General features: G+C 35.6%; 1 protein-coding gene across 5 annotated transcripts in view; it reads right to left on the bottom strand.

Annotated features, from left to right (window-relative positions):
- The window catches only part of RMDN2 (regulator of microtubule dynamics 2), a 67,788-nt gene that overhangs the window by 30,063 nt on the left and 17,452 nt on the right, over positions 1–20,273 (bottom strand). For all 5 annotated transcript variants that reach the window (XM_039251231.1, XM_039251229.1, XM_039251227.1 and 2 more), the window contains 3 exons: positions 11,729–11,903; positions 10,571–10,673; positions 6,279–6,339 (listed from right to left, as the gene is read on the bottom strand). In XM_039251231.1, the coding sequence (XP_039107162.1) occupies positions 6,279–6,339; positions 10,571–10,673; positions 11,729–11,903 (339 nt within the window). The remainder of the gene's footprint in view (positions 1–6,278; positions 6,340–10,570; positions 10,674–11,728; positions 11,904–20,273) is intronic.

Below are 20,273 nucleotides of genomic sequence, written 5' to 3'. Positions count from 1 at the left end.
TGTATTTCCCTCTTTCTCTGACCCTTCCCTGCTCATGCTGTTTCTCTCTCTCTCTCTCTCTCAGAAAAAAAAAAAATTAAAAAATTTTTAAATGAACAATTTTCTTAATTTGGAATAGTAAGACTATTCCTGAACACAAAAGATCACAATTCGCACAACTTCTGACAAACAATAAAATGGTCACTTTTCCGTTATGACATTTTTGACCTCTTAATTTTCAGTTTCTACATAATCAACCAAATCTGCAACAGCAGAAATAATGATGACTAAATCAACCTACAGAAGTGATCTGAGAACTTAACCAGATTAGGAGGCATTACTATTCAGAAATTCTACAATCACACTGCATGTCACATACCTCTCTGTGCCCACCAGTGACTAAGCTTGTAGGAAAAGATTACTGGACTTATGAGTTCTCCTGTAAAACTGCTATTGTCACTTCTGGCTGCACCATGTTCTTTTGAAATTCTCTCTGTCATTCTGTTTTATCATTCCTCCCAGGGAGTTCCAGAAAGTGGAGCAAAATTCTCCACAGCTGCATCCCCCAATTTCCCCATTTCTCTTATGGGCATCATTTGTACTTAAAACCTTAAGCCACTGTATAAAAAAAAATAAGCTTTTATTTATTTAAAAAAAATTTTAATGTTTATTTATTTTTGAGAGAGAGAGAGTGTGTGTGTGTGTGTGTGTGAATAGGCAAGCAGTAGAGAGAGACACACACACAATCTGAATCAGGATCCAGGCTCTGAGCTGTCAGCACAGAGCCCAGTGTGGAACTCGAACTCACAAACCACGAGATCATGACCTGAACCCAAGTCAGACTGAGCCACCCTGGCACCCCAATAAGCTTTTATTTTATTTTATTTTCTTAAAAATTTTTTTTAATGTTTTATTTATTTCTGAGAGAGAGAAAGAGAGAGAGAGAGAGAGAGACAGTGTGAACAGGGGAGGGTCAAAGAGAGAGGGAGACACAGAATCTGAAACGGGCTCCAGGCTCTGAGCTAGCTGTCAGCACAGAGCCTGATGCGGGGCTCGAACCCACGAATCATGAAATCATGACCTAAGCCGAAGTTGGACGCTTAACCGACTGAGCCACCCAGGCGCCCCAATAAGATTTTATTTTAAAATAGCTTGAGATTTATAGAAAAGTTGCAAAGACAATAGAGAGAGTTCCCGTATACCCATATTCGGTTTTCTCTACTGTGTATGTCTTAAATTACTACAGTACATTTATCACAACTGTACCAATACTGTCAAACAAGATATGTAATTTTCACAATGTACCATAATTAATATGTTATTATTAGCTAAAGTCCCCACTTTATTCAAATTATCATGTTTTTCCCTAAATTTAATTTTGACACTTCTCATTCCATCCCTCCCCCACCTTTATCTCTATTCATTCACACATGTGAAAATCTTTTTTTTTTAACATGAAAATCTTTTGAATTGCTATTGTCATCCATCATACACTCTACTCCTCATGATTCTGCGTTACTCACAACTCTTACGGCATCCTTATTATATCTTCACCCACTGACAAAATTACGGAACACCCTAATGTCTAAGATACGGATGTGGAAGCCTGGGATCATCCATTCATGTGCTGCTGGACATTTAGATTGTTTCCATACCATGGCTATTGTGAACAATGCAGCAATGAACATAAGAGTGCTATTTCTTTGAGATCCTTATTTAAGTTCTTTTGGATGTATACCCAGAAATGGGATTGCTGCATCATATGGTAGTCCTATTTATAATTTTCTGAGGAGTTCCCATACTGTTTTCCATAACAGTTACTCTATTTTTCATTCATTTCACAGGTAAAAAGCTTCCAACTTCTCCACATTCTCACCAGCACTTATACACACACATATATATACAGAGAGAGAGAGGTAAAAGGCCAATGATGGCAACAATGATGTTACCAACAGTTATTCTGTTGAATAACTCTGGCTTAACCCCTTCTCTCAAAATGGGTAACCCAGAGGCTTGCCCACATTTCTATATCTTGTCTACAAGAATGTTGGAAGTAAATTGACCTTGCTGCCTTGCTTAAATTCACATAAATACTAGTTCAATTTCCCTACTCTCTATACTGACAAAGAAAGAAAGAAAAAAAAACCCCATATCACATGTTTAGAAAAATCTGTTGGGTCTGTTTGGACTTTCTCAGCCAGAGATTTATGGAACAATGAAACATTTGTCCGGGGATCAAAAGAAAAGAACCTATGGTCACTGATCTAGAGTGGTGGGATCAATCATCTATTTTCTGAACACCGGCATCAGACTGACGTGACGCACATCTCGAGGCATGTATAGTGCTCTCTCAGCACTTTCTCTCCAACTTACTCTGAGCAAGGAGAAACAGGAAAAAAAAAAAAACAAAAAAACTAGACTTATGAATACCATTGCACGAAGCCTGCATATTTTCCTTATAAATAATCTGTCATACAGTCTTATGATTTTCACAATCCATTTGAAGTCTTTTTCTTTAAAGTCTAAAATATTTATCGTCCTACATATCATAAATTCAAAGTTCACCTGACCACTTTTTTTCCCCAAAAGATCATCACTTCTTTTCTGGCAATTAGTTCGACTTGTGTGTGTGTGTGTGTGTGTGTGTGTGTGTTCTCTTCTTTTATATTGTTCATCTTAAAAAATGTAATTTAAAATCTTATTTCACAAACCATCTCAAGTTGATGGAAACGCCAAAGAACGTAAATTCACAATGTAGCCTTTGCCTCCATCTAGAGGTCATTCTCACCATACATGCTTTGACAAAAATTCTGTATTTGCTTTGCATTGATATTGAATACATCTTTACTAAATGACAAACATTCCTGTTTCGACAACTACTAAAATAACTCCATTAGTTTCCCTGCAGTACTTTGGACTCAGCGCAAATGCTATTTATACTGTGAGAAAGCAGAGGAAGAATACTGTAATAGAATACTGAGTATATACTAATAAAAGATCTGGTTTTTGTTTTTCTACTTACCATGTGACCCTTGCTTACTAACAACCTATTCCCCCCCACACCCACCTCCTATACACAACCTTGCTCATCTTGACCTCTAAAATGGAAACACATCGTCCTGTAAATCACTTGCTGTAAGGCATGTGGATATAATTTGTGAACAGTAGAGCATGACAAATATGTAAGATATTATTTGTAATTATGGTCAGGCCTATAGGGTTGACAAACTACAAAGCCACAGTGACTTTACTCTCTTGATTCTAGAAGTATCTTCGGCCGGTTCAACAAAAATAACATTTTTGCAGATAGCTTATGAAGATTTAAAGTGTCAAAGCTTTTTGGAAAAGATGAAGATGGAAAGCAAGTCTTAAAATGATATTTGTTTTTCAACCATTCCCTCGATGTTAATCCTTTCTGATACTTATTCCTAAAGACTGAATCTTTTACTTCAAACTGAAGCTTATAAACTATCGCATAACCCTTTCAATCACGGATCTGCCAAGTTGTGCTACAGGGCCAGGTAGCAAACATTTTAGGCTTTGGGGTCAGACAGTCAAGGTCGCGACCACTGTACTTTACCGCTATGGACAAACACATGGACAGGGCTGTGTACCAGTAAAACTATTTATAAAAATAGGCGTTGGTCTGGGTCAGAGTTTTTCATTTATGCCGAGTGAATGAGAAAATGTCTAAACATACTGACAAAGACCTTTTTGTAATGCTTTATTACAATTAATTATGGACTCAGTTAACCTGAATTTTAACCATTGCTTCTCAAGTCAAAGTTTTAATTTCTCCTTTTTCTCATTACCCTAAACGCTGCTATTTAATTGGATGAGAACTCTTGTATTCACGACCTACATTATAATACACTCTAAGAATTAAGATAAAATTGTCATTTGAATGAATTAAATTTTATCAACTAATTAGATTTTAATATTTTTAAATTACAAACTGATACTGAATAAGATGCTTGTGTGCAACACAATTGGATCATTACTCCACGTGTGTGTGTGTTGATAAGATTTAACCCTAGAGTCAAACCCCATAGTTATAAACAAGGCAATCTGTTCATAACAAAAAGTGAAAAAGATGAACAAAAGAAAAACAGCCAGATTAGTGTAAGACAGACTGGGTCACCTGCTAGGAGAGAGTTACATATAATGTCTTCTAACAAGATGGATTTCAAGGTAATTTTGAAGCCCCCAGAGAAGGCTCAACATTCTTCCTCCATGAAAATTGGGAGCTCACACTGATAAATGCCCTCAAATTGAGGATTAAAATCTACTGTACATTTTATTTATGTATTTTTAATGTTTTTGAGAGAGACAGACAGACAGAGCGTGAGAGAGGCAGAAAGAGGGAGATACCAGATCCAAAGCAGGTTCCAGGCTCTGAGCTGTCAGCACAGAGCCCAATGCGTGGCTTGAACTCATGAACCATGAGATCATGACCTGAGCAGAAGTCAGATGCTCAACTGACTGAGCCACCCAGGCGCCCAGAAAACCTACTGTACATTTTAAATGTGACCCTTCATGGATGCAGTCCTATGTGTGGGAGAAGGAAAACGACCACAGAGAAGAACAAGGCCGGGGGGTGGGGGTGGGGGGTTGAGTGGGGAGCAGATCAGAGTTAAGAGGAGGGCTTGGATGCTTTTTCTGCCTCTAAATCCAGCCAATTAGCTTCCAAACAGTCCCAATATTAAAAAGGAAATGAAGACAGTGTGGCTTGATCAATACAAGTTCATTATAGTCACCACTAAAAGTGGAAGAAAGGAAGTACCTTAATGCATATATATGTTAATTTATTAATATTAATGTGCTAACTAGATGAGAAGGTAAATTTGGTCATAGAAATAATAGCCAACACCCCCATAACCTGGGAAAATGATCTTAAAGTTATGTACTAAGATGCTAAGATGCTAAATACAAAACTACCTTTCTCCTAGTGGGAGGTAGAGGAGTGAGAATTCCTGTGGATAGAATTGTTGGGGGGGGCGGGGGGCTGTGGCTTCCACCTCCCACTCCCTCATGAAGAGGGCAGGGGGCAACCTTGCACCTCATCTTAAGCAAACTGAAGGCAGGTCAAAAGATGTATTTTTATTTTGGACTGTGTCTCCTGAGGGACAGAAAAAAATGTCCCGTGACTCCTAACCAGAGAAGCTTGAAGAGGACAGTGTGGGTGGAGCTCCCCCTGCTGGTAGCAGAGTAAATAAACAGGTTCGCACTTGAAAGTTCGTTGGAGTAAACAGAATTTCCCGTGGGGCAAATGCAGACCTACAGAAGGGAAGCCAGTTTGAGAGAGATTCTGCCTAAAAGTGCTCCCGAAGAATAAAATACTTCCTTAGAGGGTTGGATTTCTGGAAACCGAGGTCTGAGAGAGGGGTCATAAATTAATTTATTACACTTATCCTCCTAGCACCTGAACTACCTGTATTGCTGCTAGGAACTAAAAAATGTCGTAAAAACACAACTACAAAGTGTTAATTAAAGACAATATATTTCAGGGGCGCCTGGGTGGCTCAGGCAGTTAAGCGTCTGACTTCGGCTCAGGTCATGATCTCACGGTTCATGGGTTCCAGCCCCGCGTTGGCCTCTGTGCTGACAGCTAGCTCAGAGCCTGGAGCCTGCTTCTGATTCTGTGCCTTCCTCTCTCTCTGAGGAGGAAGGCACAGAATCACGCTGCTCACGCTGCCTCTCTCTCTCTCTCAAAAATAAATAAAAAATTAAAAAAATATATTTCTTCTTGTGTTTTATACTTCTAAACAAAGGATCCAAAATAAAATGTACTCAAGAATAAATTTGTTTCCCCAAGGGCATTCAGCTACACCCATCCAACGAATTAAATTCTCTTTGTTTGAGCTTTCCTATATTACAAATGACTTCTCTGTGACCTATAGCATTCGTATACATGAACTTATTAAGGTATAAAAAATGAGTGACATGCTTTTATTCTGTGAAGCATTCTTTCCACATTTCATTTAGAAGCATAGCATCACTTTAGTATTTGTTTTCAAAAAAAATAGTAAATCACATATAATTAGGATTTCATGTTCAAAGGCACTGAACTTAGTAGATTCACTTAGGAAATCTTCAATGAAAGTTTACCTTGAATACATTTAAAATATACATACTGTAAAATACATGAGACTAAGAATAGTTACTGTGCTATCTACTAAATATCTTTTTCGGTGAATGTGACTGACAGCTTAAATGGGTCGATAATATCTTGAAAATCTATTGTAACATATAGAGGCATGTGAGAATTTTAAAAGACTGCGTAAGTTCTACGTACTTACCACAGATGACAATGACCATTCATGGGTGCTCTAGTAATAGCTTTTTCCCCCAATGTCTTCCCTGAAAGACAAATGGGCTTACATTTAGTACCTTCATGTGAGTTGGTGGGGGTAGATTACTGAATTAAGTCAGTGGTTCCTAAAATATGGTCCCAAGACCAGAAGTACCAATTACAGAAAAGCAAATTTCTGGCTGTAAGAGAGACCTACTCTACAACAAACTGTGGGCTCAGCAATCTGTATTAACTGGCCTCTAGAGATTCTGATGAATGCTCAGGTTTTCAGCTCATTGGACTAAGCGATATAACCAAGTGGAAGTCATGCAATCATTATTTAAAAGCATTAATAAAAATTGTTTTATAATTGACCAACATTTACTGTGTGCCTTCTGAGTGTCCTATCATAATCTCTGGGAATAAAAAGTCAAATTAAGACACAGCTTTTGACTTCCAAGGGTTCACAGTTCAGTAGAAAGCAGGTACATAAGCAAGCAGATTGCACGTAAAAACTAAAAGCAAGATGAAAAAAACGAGAGAGCGTGTTAGAGAACTGAGTGTTGAGATGGAGAGAACCCCATCTAAAGGGAAGGTTTCCCAGAGAAGTGCATACCTAACCGTGCACAAAGATGAACAGGCTCGATACATACATAACCCTCCCAAATCATCTCCCTTAGTTTTAGAATAACTTTTCATAATGTCATAATTACTTTGGATAGACGTTTAGCTATCGGCCTGAAAAATCGTAATGCTTGCAACGAAACTGAACAACGTTCCAAAAATCCTTCTTAAAAAGGAGCTGCTTCATTTTATACCATCTCCTTTTACCCTGCTCCCTTTTTGCTGTTGTGGTGGCCTTGAAGAGCATATCCAGTGATCTGCAAAATGCTCTTCTAAATAAGTGGTTGAGATCATCTTTATAAATAAGGACCTTTAATTCTGAAACCATTCTAGCTGTTAATTTGTTAAGGTGGGACACTTTGGGTTTTATAGCTCTATCCATTAAGGGAAATATCTCATGTATAAATCTACCTAAACTGGAAAAAATTAAAAAGTGAAGTTTATTAATGCTAGCTGACATTACATTGTAGACATACATTAAAAGAGTGACTTTCGTTTTAAATTTTCAACATTAATCTATTTTTGAGAGACAGAGCACAAGCAGGAGAGGGGCAGAGAGAGGGGGAGACACAGAATCTGAAGGAGGCTCCAGGCTCTGAGCTGTCAGCACAGAGCCTGAAGTGGGGCTCGAACCCACCAACCATGAGATCATGACCTGAGCTGAAGTCAGATGCTTTACCGACTGAATAACCCAGGAGCCCCTAAAGAGTAATTTTTTTTAAATAAACATGTGAAAAACATAAGTAGTTTTAAATGTACAAACATTAATAATGAGATCAATGTTGTAGCTACTTTGCCAAATGGACAGAAATAGCTTTTAATGTACAACCACCAGCCCAAAATAGAGGAGAGGCCATCACCCTGAGAACACAACTGGAAGCTGGGTCAGTCATACGCAGGCTGGTTTTGCAAACTCATTTATGCAGCTGAAGTCTGAAAGGAAGGCAGTTTCACTTACAAAATGGTACTTTGTGATCTATTTGAGGCACCTGTATTGATGGCTTAATTCTGGAAATTATAATAACGTTCCTTTAGATAAAAGATTCATAGTTTACTTGGAATACAAATTACGGGTACTTCAAAAGACACACTGCATAATGCTACACCCCATCCTGAGTTTTATTAAAGAATTCTGTGCTTCTCCAGTGACCAAATCATGCCTTCAGATAACAATTTTAAATATGTTATTATGGGGAAAACCAGTCAGCCCTTCCTCCTCCCTTACACTGAGTTCCAGGGCCCCCCAGCGCTGGTCTCAGCTCTAGCCCACTCTGTCATTACCTTTCCTAAGCACTTACTACCCGAACACTGAAGTATAATGGGCTGGCTCCATGTTGATCTGTCTAGCAAGTTCCATAGTGTGGCTTCGTCTTTTTTTTTTTTTTTTTAATGTTTTTTATTTCTGAAAGAGAGACAGCATGAGCAGGGGAGGGTCAGAGAGAGAGGGAGACACAGAATCTGAAGCAGCCTCCAGGCTCTGAGCTGGCTCTCAGCACAGAGCCCAATGAGGGGCTCGAACCCGTGAACTGTGAGATCATGACCTGAGCTGAAGTTTGACGCTCAACCGTGGCTCCGTCTTAATCACATTTACCTCATTCCTCTCTCCCTTCTCTCCCTCTCTCCACCCTTCATTTTAACATTGTTCCTGGACACAGTAATTTCAAATAAATATTTCCCTAATGGATAAAAAAAAAGAATTGTTTTTAATATACCTCAATATGTGAATGAATAGACTACATCGTAGGCTTTTACTCATTTTTCTTGACACTATAAACGTTTCTCGTTTTTTAAGATATATCCTATTCCGATCTCCATTTTCATCCCCAGGTTTCTTCCAGCCCATTTCTTTTTCCATTTTTATCACCTCTTCCATGAACTCAATTAAGCTTTTACTCCATTTAAAACTAAAGATCCCAAGTAATTTCACGTATGGAAACTCTTCCTTCCACAGGAAAGACTTCCTGCATCAACCCCCAGCCCCTGCTATAATATCCTTTCTGGGATTACTCATAACACCCTGCATTCTCCTCAACTTGCGATGTATTTCCATTTGTTTCTTTATAATGTGTGGTTATTTCAATACTACTGCTTCCCCCACAAAGCCATCAGCTCCTCTGCAGTCACACACAGGATGAACCTTGATGCCCAGGGTAGGGCAGGTGCTTACGGGCAATAAAAAGTCTTTCATACTTTAGCAGTTTACACAGCTAGACCTGATTTTCTCAGTAGATATGAAAATAAATCTGCTTTTTAAATTTTTATGTACCCTAGAGTTAATAAACCTCTAGAATGTTGTTTTTTTTTAACAAATAGTTTATTGTCAAATTAGTTTCCACATAACACTCAGTGCTCATCCCCAAAGTGCCCTCCTCCATGCCCATCCCCCCCTCCCCCCACATCCATCAGTCCTCAGTTTTTGTCAGCATTCAAGAGTCTCTCATGGTTTGCCATAGAATTCCATGTTGTATATGGCCTACAAGATGGATCACTACAGAAAAACTGCCCCACAAAGCTGATGATGAATATGGGGCAGAAGTCACTGCACAAGGAAATCTACAAGTAGAAGGAATAGAATTACAAGGAGTTTGGAAATATTTCCTTCTTGGAGACAAAAAAAAATGACAAGGAACAAGAGTGGAATGAGATCTGCAGTATCATTATTTTCTTGCTGTTTCTTCCTCATGCTAACTTAAAGAAAGAAAGCTTGGAAAAGAGAAGGTTTGGAATAAAGGGAGAAATTAAGGAAGTTTGATGTCAGATTACTACACCGAGGCTCAGAGAAATGGCAGTTAAGGGGCTTTGTACAAGAAAGACTTTTGAGATTCAGTGGCAGAGACATATATGTACAAAAGCTTTGACATTCTGGCTGTTACCATGTTGTTATGATGGAAAATTTCAAAAATATGCATAAAAGGGTAGAGGACAGTAGCATGAACCATCATGTACTGTATCACTCAAACAATGATCAACTCAAGGCTAATCTTGTTTTCTGGAGATAAATTTTGAAAAAACAAACACACAATGAAGTTCAAGTAATTATCTCTTTGTAGCACATGCAGTTCTCCCTTACAGGAATCAAGGAGGGGTATTTTAATTGTGCTGAAGACAACCATCCACTGAGTCTTCCTGCTCCTCAAATGTTACCTAATTATCTTTCTGTCATAAACTTTAGTATCTGAAATCTGAGTTTTTTGGCTGTCTATTCTAATATGCTCAAACATTTTTAAAGAATATATATCTGGGGCACCTGGGAGTCTCAGTTGGTTAAGCATCCGACTTTGGTTAAGCTTCCGACTTTGGCTCAGGTCATGATCTCACGGTTCGTGGGTTTGAGCCCCACATCAGGCTCTGTGCTGATAGCTAGCTCAGAGCCTGGGCTTCTCTTCAGATTCTGTGTCTCCCTCTCTCTCTGACCCTCCCCTGTTCATGCTGTCTCTATCTCTCTCTCAAAAATAAATAAAACATTAAAAATTTTAAAAAAAGAATATATATCTTAGTCCTAAAAAAAACTTTCTGTCCTTAGACTATGTGTATTTTCCAGTACTAGAACATATAAAATAGATTAAACATATTGGTTTTAGCTTAAGATAATTTGGCTTTAATTAAAATTCATTAATGGGTTATTATAGATAACAACTGTCACTTGAGAAAAATCAATCTTTATAAAATACTTACCAATATTAGCATAATGTTTCTTTTCTTGTGCATTAGTAGATAGCTCATACATGTCTCCATAAGCACGAGCAAACCTCCAAATAAACTCTATTTCATCTCTAAACTGAAAAGATAACACTGTACATTAGATTAACTCAGTCACTTGATGAAACTATAAATGTTTTCCACTACACCTTTTAACAAATTGGGCAGGTGAACTGGTACTTATAGATGACTGAATTTAGTCATGTATATATAACATTTTAATTCAAAATATTCAGGCTACAAAAAGTGATTTAATAGTGTTACATTTGAATCTCAAAACTAATGAATGTCATCCCGACTCTACCTCTACGCCAACATGGAAGAGAGAATTGAGAGGTACCAGAATTTTTAAGTTTTCACTGGTTGTATTATCTTCTTCTTATTTCTAAGGTAACGACCCTCGATATGATGCCTCAGTGAGCATTAGAGATCCCATATACTCAAAGAACAGTCACATTTTTAACCTACATTACCTATAATTATAATCATAATGCTGGAGGTTTAAAAACTTTTAAACAATCTGTTTAGAGTTGCTAGAGCCTCAGACAAAGGATTTAAATTGTTCATGGGAAAGAAAGATGTATTGCTCACTGAAATATTGAGAACCTTTCCCTCTCTACCTCCCTTCCTCTGTTTCTCCCTCCCTCCCTCCCTCTCTCTCTGCCCTTCTTTCTCTCTTTTCTTTTTCTTTTAAGGTGGTTGTAGTAGGAAGGATGGGCTTTCCCAATTCAGCCCAATGTTAAACATTGAAAAATGACCATTAGTAGAAACAGAATGAAATACTGATAGCTGTTACATTAATAACTACAAGACAGAAAACTTAAAATGTAGTTTTTTTCTTGCCCCAAGAGAAGTATGTCTTATTCTTTATGTTTGGGTATGTGTTAAATACAACAAATGGATAAAAATCAAATAAAAATAAAACTGTATAATCATATCTCTGGTTCTCATTTTCATGATCTTAGAGCATAATAAACTCTTATATTTACTTTTTTAAAGTTTAGATTATGGAAAAATTTTGCATCCACCATTTGGCTTGTGTAAACTAACCCAACTGTTATGGTTATAACATAAATGGGACAGCAGATTAAATAAAAATTAAAATCATACAGATGCTATTATCTCATCTCTTACCTTTTCTTTGTGGTCACAAAGTAGTTCAAAACTCTCCATCTTGCTAGATTCATTCATACGTAAATTATCAACCTTCTGAAGAAGGACATCTAAATTTAATTCCTCTACGTGTGTGTTAAATGCCTTAGGGACTGGAAAACTCTGCTCTTCTGTGTCAGTATTAGCTGTAATATACCTAAAATTGCAGAAATAACAAATAATGATCAACTCTCTTGAAAGTTATGTTATAATAGCCAGAGTGATCCTTTAAAGATGCAAGACAGTATGCTACTGGTACAAGAACAGACGAGTGACTGACGGAATAAAACAATGGCCAGAAGTAGATCCATACATATATGGAAATGTGGTGCATGACAGAGTTGGCATGTGAGATTAGTGGGAAATTAAGGGATTGACCGGGAGGGAAATGGCTATTCCTATAGAAAATAATGAAATTGAATCTCTACCATATAGCATAAAAATAACTCTGGATGATATAAGGAATTAAATGTTAAAAATAATTTGTTTTTAACTCTAAATAGAGAGTATAGGTGAATACCCTTTAGTCTTTGGAGCAAAAAATTTTCTTAACCAAAATATGAAACCATTAATTGTAAATGATTATTAATTATACAGGATGAATCAGTTTGACTATGTTAAAATGAAAAATGGCTGCTAATCAAAAAACACTTTAAAAAATATAAAAATGCAAAATAAAAACCAGAATGGTTTTTAACATTGGTTTGTTAACATTAACAATGGTTTGCAACACAACTGAAGAACATGGGTATCAAGAGCACATAAAAACTTTCCTAAAATTCAATAATAAAATCACAGTGAACTCAACAGAAATATGCTTGGGAGATATAAACAGACTTTCCCAAACGAGAAAATACATAGTCAATAAACACAAGAAGAGGTGTTCAGTGTTCACTAGCAATTAGAGAAATACAAATAAAGACCACAAAGAGATATTGCTTTATACTCATTTCATTGATAAAAGGTAAAAAATCTGACAATACCAAATGCTGGAGAGGAAGTCAATCCACAGGATCTGACATGAATGTAGATCGGTGAAACCCTTGGGAAAACACTTTGGAATTATCTTTTAATACTGAACCTTCACATACTCTAGGACCCAGTAACCCAGATCTCTTGCATATGTGCATATATGTATGCACAGATATGTATAATATGTACATGTTACATATAGTATATGTATAATAAAAAAGATATGTATAATAGATATGTATAATAAAGACAGCAGTACTTTCAAATAGAAAACACCCAGAAACAACCTAAATGCCCATCAAAGAGTGGATGAATATCACACAACAGTCAAAATGCAAGAAACATGGTGATGTGCAAAATATGAATCTTTTTTTAATGTTTATTTATTTTGAAAAAGAGAGAGAAAGAGTGCATGCATGCATGCACAATGAGGAGCAGAGAGAAGGGGAGACAGAGAATCCCAAGCAGGCTCTGTGCAGGGATCGATCTCACAAACCGTGAGATCATGACCTGAGCCGAAATTGAGAGTAGACACTTAACTAACTGAGCCACCAGGTGACCCAATATGAAGAAATATTAACAAACTTAGATTAAGGGGGAAAAGAAGCTCTTAAAATTATATACAACACAATCCCCTTTCCATAAAAACAATCAAAATTGAAAGTGTTTCAAGGAATATACACACAGGTGCAATAAAATGATATATTAAAAAGGAAGGAATGAACAATATAGAGTATAGATTCATGATGATAGTTATCCTCAGCTGAGGGGAGGCATAGGAGCCAAATGTTTGATGAGGATTACTGTCTAAGTCCTATCTTTTGTTTTAGGAGGTAGTTTCATGGATGTTTTCACATTATTTATAATAACTAACTAAATGAATAAAAGTGGCGCATGCATGGACCAGTCATGAGAGCTTGTAGTTTTTAATCCAATTCTAGGCACCTGAGGTATAATAAGAAAATGATAACCAAAAGGAAGTAATTAGTTTAGTATTGGGCATAATATTCTTTAGAGCAAAAAGCTTAAAATTTAAAGAGGCACACAAAACACTAAAAATCGTTCAATTTATGAACAAGAAAGAGCAGTTTTAGACTTCTATGCATCTACAAACACAAGTCTCAGATATATAGAAAACACAAATTAACATATACAAGGAGAAATTGAATCCATTATTAGAATGGGAGATTTTTAACATAAGATTCTAAGTAATTGATAAAGTGTGAGAGAAAGCCAGGATACAATTTAAACACCAAATGAACAAGCTTAAATCCAATCAACACATATAGAACTCGACATTCAACCCCTGGAAAACAATGTCTCTTCCCGTTACATAATGAAGTATCTATGAAAACAGCCATGTACACAGGACCATGAAATAAGCTACAACTGATAATCTATTGTGTAGACCATATTCCCTGTTCACAATGTAATTCAATTAGAAATCACCACTAAAAAGTAGGGGGGGAACCCAAATATTTAAAAATAATCGAAACAGTTCCAACTACATGCTTACCAGAATGGCAAAGATGGAAAACACAAAAAACGCCAAGGGTCAGTGGGGATGTGGAGCAGATGGAGCTCTTATACATGGCTGATGGGAGTATAAATTAGTACAACTGCTTTAGAAATATGTTTGGCAATATATCCTGAAGCTGTCATATACATATGCTATGGATCTAGCAATTTCACTTGTAGGTATATACCCAAAAGAAATGTGTACACATGTTTATCCAATCATAATAGTCCATAAGTGGAAAGTACCAAATGTCTATTAGGATCAGAAAACTTACACACCGTAGTATATGAACACAATGGAAGGTATTTTGTAGTGCGAATAAATCGCCTACAATGACACACAACAAAATGGATGGCGATAATAAGAAAATGTCAACTGAGAGAAGCTAGACACAAATAAGTACACAGTGTATTACTTCATTTACATAAAGTAGAAACAATTTTCACTGCTGTCTACATTTAGAAATCAAGATGGGTTATCCTGTTGGTTCCAGGGAGTGACTCGATGAGGGCATGTTGGGAGTCGCTGAGGTATTGATAATATTCTGTCTCTAAATTTAGGTGCTGACTTTACCATTTATTCAGTTTGAAAATCCATGTATCTGTATCCTTGATATTTGTATGCTTTTCTACATGTATATTGTATTTCATAAAGTTAAAACATTTTTAAAAAGATAAATCTCATACATAAAAGGATGTAAGAAAAGAAAGCAAGCAGAAATCATCATAAACAGGCTTAGGAATAAAGCAAAGAGCCATTGTTACTACAGAGAAGAGCACAGATTTAAATAATGGACTATCATGAAAAAGTTTATGCTAATAAATTTGAATTTTGAAAGGAAAGACAAGCACCTAAAAAAATATAATTGGCTAAAACTGCTCATGAAAAAAAATAATAAATTAGTCAAGAAAGTGAAATAAAAGGTGCCCAAATTGTTAAGAAAGAAGGAAAGTTATCTCCAATCACAGATAACATCATCTTATTCATAGAAAATCCTAATGAATCCACAAAAAGTTATTAGAACTAATAAACTAGTTCAATAAGGTTGCAAGATACACAATCAACTAATAAAAGACAATTGTATTTCTATAAATAAAAATGAACAATCCCAAAATGAAGAAAACAATTTCACTAACAATATTATTAAAAAAAATAAAATTCTTAGGATTGCATTTAACAAAAAATGTGTAAACTTGTACACTTTAAACTATAAAACATTGTTGAAATTAAAGAATAGGATCTAAATGCATGAAAAGAAATCTCATGCTCATATATCAGAAGATTTAGTATTAGCATGATAGCAGCACTCCCCAAATTTATCTACAGATTTAAACAATTTCTATTAAATCTCAGCTGGTAACATTTTCCCCCAGAAATTGGTAAGCTGATCATAAATTTCATATGGAAAAGCAACGGACCTAATATAGCCAAAATAATTTTGTAAAATAAGAGGAAAGTTAGAGAATTCACACTTCCAAATTTCAAAATTTACTACAAAGTCATAGTAATCAAGTACTGGCAGAAGGATGACACACATGGATTAGAGATTAAAGGCCTAGTAAGAATTAAGTGTCTGGAAATAAACCCTTATGTTTATGATCAACCTGTTTTGACAAGAGTACCAAGGCAACTTGGTGGAGGAAACAATTGTATTTTCAATAAATGGTACTTGGACAAATAGATATCCACATGCGGAAGAACGAAGTTGAATCCATACCTCGCACCATATATAAACATTAACTAAAAATGGATCAAAAATCTAAAGGTAAGAGCCAAAACTATAAAACTCTTAAAAGAAAGCACAGGAGTAAATCTTTGTAACAATAGACTAGGGAATGGTGTCATAGATATGAATGACATTACAAGCAGAGAAGACAAAAGAAAAAATAAACAATACAGGTTTTATCAAAACTTAAAATTTGTGTTTCAAAGGAAATTTTTTCCATCTATTTAATTCACAAAATGGAAGAAAATACTTACTAATCATATATCTGATAAGGGACCTATATATAGAATATATAAAGAACCCTTACAACTCAATAATAAAAAGACAAATAACTCAACTTAAACATGGAAAGAGGACTTAATAGATATTTCATCAAAAGATGATAACAAATAGCCAATGAACACATTAAGAGAGGCTCAATATCTTTAGTCACTAGGAAAATACAAATCAAAGCCACAATTAATTATCACTTCACAACTTGTAAGATGGCTAAAATAAAACAGATAATAACAACTGTTGATAAGCATATGGAAAAACTAGAACTCTCTGACACTGCTTATGGGACTGTAAAATGCATATGCATCAACTTTGAAAAACAATTCAGTAGTTCCTCAAAATGTTTAACATGGAGTTATCTATCATATGACTCCGCAATTACACTCCTAAGTACAATCCAAAAGAGCTGAAAACATCCGTCCACACAAAAACCTGTATAGGAATGTACACAGAAACTTATTCATGATGGCCAAAAAAAATGAAAACAACTCAAATGCCCATCACCAGATGAAAGGGTAAACAAAATGAGTAAGCAATGAAATATTATTTGGTAATACAAAGGAATGAAGTACTATTAATTGTATGATGCAACATGAATGGACCTTGAACATACTATGCTTAGTGAAAGGCCACATATTAGTAAGATTCCATTTTATGAAATGTACAAGATAAGCAAAACGATGGAAACAAAAGGTAGAATAATGGTTGACAGGGCCTGGGAATGAGAGGAGATAGAGAATGAGTGGAAACACAGCACAGGGCTGTCTTTTGAATAATGAAAGTGTTTGGAAATTAGAGAGTGATGATGGCTATATAACTCTGTGGATAAACTAACCCCCACCAAATTATACACTTTAAAAGGGTGAATTTTATAGTATATGAGTAATATCTCAATATTTTATTTTTATAAGAAAAAACAAAAAAGTGAATATTCCTATATCCATTGAATAAATTAAACCAGAATTTATTTCAACACACACACACACACACACACACACACACACACCACAGATTGAGAGAGAAAGAGAGAAAGGGAGAGAGAGACTCAATTTCTCTTAAGCGGAATTCTACCAAATATCCAAAGAACTAGGTATATTCAAATTCTTGTAAGGAATTAAAAGAAGAGGGAAAACCTCCTAATTCCTTTTATGAAGCTGGTAAAACTGACACCAAAATCAAACAAAGATAGTAGAAGAAATGAAAATTATGGACCAATTCCACACATAAATATAGACGTGAAAATATCAACCAAAGGTATCAGAGACATCACAAATACCAACCAAAAACCACAACAAACATGAAGGAATGCATCATAACCAAACTGGATTTCTCCCAGGAATTACAAGCTTAGCTTAATATTAGAACATTTCTCTAGCACAATAAATAGAATTAGAAAAACTGCATGATCATTTCAGTGGTTACCAAAAATTTTTTTTCAATAAATTCAATACCATTTTAGGACAAAGGAATACCAAACCCAGAAATAAGGAATAGAAGGGGACTTCTGAACACAATAAAGGTTATATGCCAATAACTATAATACATTTCACACAATTATGAAACATTAGAAGCATTCTCTTTAAAGTAAGAAATAGAAAAGGTTATATGTTCAATAATGTTGCTTCTATTCATCAATGTACTGCAGATCCTATTAGCATATTAAAAGAAAACAAAAATCATAAGAATTGGAAAGGAGAAATAGAAGTATTATTATTTGGAGTTTATTCAATAGAAAACACCCTAAAAGAAAAGGTAAACAAAGCTAATCAACATTTATGATCAATTTTTGAAAACCAATCATGTTCTTATATCTATAAAACAAGTTAGAGAATGTAACTTCAAAAAGTATAACATTTACAATAGCAGGAAAAACACACAGTACCTACAAAATAATTACACATAGAGTTTTGGTTTTTGTTTTTAGTTTTCTATAGAAAATTACAAAAATACTATTTGAGGACATTAAAGAATATCTTATTAAACAGAAAAAGATACCACGGATAAGAAAACTTAACATTGAACCCAAGTTCATATAACCCCAAATTTAACTACACCTTAATGCAATTCCAATCAAAACCACAATGGTTTCTTTCCCCCCTATGGAACTTACCTGACTCTAAAATCAAGATGGAAGGGCAAGTATAAGAAGAACAAAGACACTTTTAAATAACAGCGATCAGGGCAATAGTATGAAGAATAAAACTATAAGAAGTCAATGTGGTAATGGCCTAACAACAGGCAAACTGGCCAATAAAACAAAAGAGAACATCTAGGCTAGCCTTATCCCCACATTTAGAAACACTCAAGTGTAGGGAAACTCTTTTCCCACTTTGGATAGGAATCTTCTACTTATAACTAAGCATTTATCAAAAATTATGAAAAAGTTTTGAAAGCAAATTTTAAAAATAGGGCATATCTAAACAGGTCTGGGAAAATCCGAACATGTATTCATTTTGGGTTAGAGCTCAGATTTGGACTAAGGCGGGGAAAAATCAGTTCATAGATATCTGATGTCAGAATTTTCTCTTTTAGCAGGTCTGGAGAGTCCCACCTTAAAATGTCAAATTTACTTACACACATTTGTCATATCATGTACTTTTCTGGCCCTATTTATTGCTCCCAACTTGAATAAGAACTATGCCATTTCTCCTACCCTTTCATCTCTTCTGCACAATCAATTACTTGCTTCAATAGCAACAACAGTGTCTTTAAAGGTATCACTGCACTATTTAAAGAGAAAATGACATTATTTTCTATGAAAATAGTGTATTTACAAAAGTGTATTAGTAGTGACTTGCATCAGAATAGGCAAAAACATGCCTGGCCACATCAGGTACCCTGACTCAGTTCCTTTTGTTCAATCTTACCTAACACTTCATTCCCCCCAACATTTTTTTCCAAAAGATACACGCCAAGAGAGACTGATGTCAGCAAGATGGTGGATGGGAAGCTCCATGATCTCGAACCGCGAGATCATGACCTAAGCGAAAGTTGGACGCTTAACCGACTAAGCCACCCAGGCGCCCCATAGATACTGTATTTGGTAATGATTTCTTGGATGTGGCAACAAAAGCACAGGCAATAGAAGCAAAATAGATAAACTGGACATCAAAATTAAAATAAATTAGACATCAAAATTAAAATTAAATTCTGTGCATCAAAGGACATAATGAACAGAGTGAAAGGCAACCCACATAATGGGAGAAAATATTTGTAAATCCTATATCTCACAAAGGGTTAGTATCCAGTATATATAAATCCTACAACTCAACAACAAAAAGCAGACAACCAAATTTAAAAAAAATGGGCAAAGGGCTTGAAGGAATATCTTTCTAAAGAAGATATACAAAAGGCCAATAAGCACATGGAAGAATTCTCAGTGTCACTAAACATCAGAGAAATTGACACCACAATGGGATACCACCTTGTTAGGATGGTTATTGTCAAAAAATAGAAATGAGCAAGTGTTGGTGTGGATGTGGAGAAACTGAAATCCTTGTGAGCTCTTGGAGGACCATAAAATGGTGCAGCTGCTATAGAAAAAACATGGCAGTACCTCAAAAAATTAAAAATACAATTAGCATATGATCCAGTAATTCCATTTCTGGATATACAATCAAAAGAGCTGCAAGCAGGGCCTTGAAGAGATATTTGTACATCCATGCTCATAGCTGCATCATTCATCATAGCCAAAAGGTAGAAGCAACCAAAGTATCCATTCATAGATCAACAGATGTGGTATATACATACAAAGTAATACCATTCAACCTTAAAAAATAAGGAAAGTGACACATTACAACATGGATGACAGCTGAAGGTATTACGCTAAGTGAAAAACAGCCAGTTACAAAAAGCAAATACCATATAATTCCACTTCTTTAAGGTACCTAGAGGAAACAAATCCACACAGACAGAAAGTAGAAGAGTGGAGTTGCCAGATGGGAGAGTGGGAAGTGCTTGTTTATTGGGTCCAGAATTTCAGTTTGGAAAATGAAAAAAAATTCTGGACATAAATAGTTATAATGGTAGCATAA

This window comes from Hyaena hyaena, unplaced genomic scaffold, assembly GCF_003009895.1.
Source record: "Hyaena hyaena isolate Hyena2069 unplaced genomic scaffold, ASM300989v1 scaffold_388, whole genome shotgun sequence".
NCBI classification, from domain to species: Eukaryota; Metazoa; Chordata; class Mammalia; order Carnivora; family Hyaenidae; genus Hyaena; species Hyaena hyaena.
The sequence above is the reverse complement of the archived record's forward strand: the minus strand, read 5'-3'. Positions and strand labels throughout refer to the sequence as shown.